Source organism: Octopus bimaculoides, chromosome 18, assembly GCF_001194135.2.
Source record: "Octopus bimaculoides isolate UCB-OBI-ISO-001 chromosome 18, ASM119413v2, whole genome shotgun sequence".
Taxonomy (NCBI): Eukaryota; Metazoa; Mollusca; class Cephalopoda; order Octopoda; family Octopodidae; genus Octopus; species Octopus bimaculoides.
Genome location: NC_068998.1, coordinates 20362948 through 20365697, shown reverse-complemented (window position 1 = coordinate 20365697; position 2750 = coordinate 20362948). Strand labels below are relative to the sequence as shown.

The window sequence follows — 2750 nt, the reverse complement described above, 5'->3', positions numbered from 1 at the left end:
TAACATACATACAAGCTAACACACATATGTAATACACACGCATAAATGCATATACCCACATATAGGTGTGTATGTTTTCATTAGGGATTTTTTACAATTCTTAAGAGAGTACAAGCCAGTTGCTAACAAAGCGACAAGAGTTAAGATATTTCCCGGTGTTTGTAAACATGTAGTTGAGTTGGTGTGCTCGCTGAACTGACGATGCACGCAACCATGTGTATGCATGTATTCATTTAAAGAATCCCAGATGGAGAACCTTTGGAACGTATTACAGATTTTTACTGTGCCGCTTATTGATTAGGTTGGAGAAGGAACTTTTCATGTATGTATGTATGTATGTATGCATGCATGCATGTATAATCGAAGAGAGGATTTAAATGTGATAAAGTTTCATCCCCTTATAGTCTATTTAAATCGTTTGTTTATTAAATGATATTTATCTTTCGGTGGATGGAATACTTTCTGTTTATCTCGCCAATCACAGAAACAGTACACCACACACACACACACACACGCACGCGCGCGCGCAAATATACATGCATACATACACGCATACATGCACACATATATGAACAACAATAAACAGGAAACGATTTCAACCAATGGAAAGTATTTCATTACCGTGGTTCTGTACGTAATATTTGTTGATTTGAGAGTGCAGTCATATTTTTCTTCCGGATCAACACAACGTTGAATTTAGCTCTCAGTGCTGGTTCATCAAAACATGGGAAAGCTTTTCGAGCATTGGTTGGCTGGAACTGCGTAGTGGCAAGATATCTGTATATAACAAACATGTAAAAAAAACAACTAAATATGATGACCATACAGAAAGAGAGAGAGAGAGAGAGAGAGAGAGAGAGAGAGAGAGAGAGAGAGAGAGAGAGAGGGAGAGAGAGAGAGAGAGGAAGGGAGAGAAAGGGAGAGAGAGAGGGAGAGAGAGAGGGAGAGAGAGACAGAAAGAGAGAGTAGTTAAGCTTGAAGCCAGAAGGAAATGAGGAGCAGTGATTTGGTCACCTTTGCTGACCCACCAACGAGAGGGTGTTACGGTTCAGGATCGAAACACCTGATGGTTGTTGGATACCGTCTGATGACATCAGTTCCTCCTGACCAAAGCTTTATTCACTTTAATGATTGGAATAGAAGCACCTTCTAGGTGTTATCAACATACACACACACACACACACATACATACACATATATACACAAATACATGTATACACATATATGTGTGAGCGGTCAAAGAAAAAAGTGGCACTCATTTGGTAGGAGTACATATATGATTTAATAACAGTTTGACTCAGCTCCATACCATTTAAAGTTTCATAGGGCCTTAGAACGAACCTATTTCGTCAGGTTTCCAAAGAAGAATAAAGAGACATAGAGGAAAAATAAATTCAAGAGAACGTCTTGATGATAGATAGGCCGCCATTGTTCAATTCAGGTCCTTCTAATAATATCGAAAGGAATTGATGTTGCTTTCAGACCAATAACACCATGTAGCTTGAATTGATCAATGGAAGCCTATCATCTGGAAGCCCTCTTGAATATGTGTCATATTTTTCTCTAGATGCCTGACGAGATAGGTTCGATCTATGAGCCTACGAAACTTTAAGTTGTACAGAGCTAAATCAAAATGTTATCAAATGATATATATATATATATATATATATATATATATATATATATATATATATATATATAGGGAGAAAGAGAGAGAGAGAGAGAGAGAGAAAGAGAGAGAAAGAATGCATAATGAATGTTACATACATTGTTTCGTTATTATATTCATAGGAACTGAAATAAAATCCCTTGAGATCGGGAAGGAGTGACCCTTTGAATTGTATCACTATTTTATAACGATGTCCAGCCTCCAACTCTTCATTTAGGTAAACAACGAGGAATTCTTTCTCTTTGTTTTCTTCGAAGTTTCTCACTGTAATAGCTTTGTTTATCCCCAGTTCTTTCACCTACAACAACACAAATATTTAAAAGAGTTGGTTAATTTTTGTTTCAATTACAGTTTCTTATCGCAAGTTAATCATGAATAAATGAATAAAGCCTGTATTGATGCAGCCACTGTTGAGCTTGAATATCTGCTGGTCAATGTTTGCTGGAAAAAAGAGCTTGGAGAAGGAGATAGGGCTTGGTTCAAATGTTTACAATTGAGTAAATTCAACCAAAAGTATCCTTGCCATGAAGTGGTGTTACATTGAGAAGATTGGTAAGATTAGACAATTATATAAATGTATTTTTAAATTCAATTTCGTTGTAAATATCATGGAATCATTTTAATCTTTTTTTTTTACATGATACAGTCATTAGACTGCTGTCGTGTTGGGGCACCGCCTTGAGGAATTTTGGTCGAACTAATCAACCCTAAGGCTTATTTTTTTTCTTAAGCTTGGTACTTATCCTATCAGTCTCTTTTGCCGAATCTCTAAGTTACGAGGACATAAACACATGTACACCGGTTGTCAATCAGTGGTGGGGAAAAACACAGACAGACACACACATTAATAACAATAATAATCCTTGGATGGAATTTATATTTTAATGCATATCTACGTGCATTTCCACAAATTACATGTTGGTGCAACCCCTAAAAACTGGTATTGCCAGTTGGCATCATTAGGCTGTAGCCGGAATAATATAATAGGAGCTTTTATATATATATTCAAACAAAACATTTCACATAAACGAACGTAAAGGATATATATATATATATATATATATATATATATATATATATA

The 2750-nt window shown here is 35.9% G+C and overlaps 1 protein-coding gene across 1 annotated transcript in view; it reads right to left on the bottom strand.

Moving 5' to 3' along the window:
• Nucleotides 1-617: 617 nt before the first annotated feature.
• LOC106875600 (aminopeptidase N-like) overlaps nucleotides 618-2750 on the bottom strand; it is a 219321-nt gene continuing 217188 nt past the window's right edge. Inside the window, 2 exon segments of the mRNA XM_052974545.1 lie at nucleotides 618-777; nucleotides 1768-1967. Of these exon segments, the coding sequence (XP_052830505.1) occupies nucleotides 618-777; nucleotides 1768-1967 (360 nt within the window).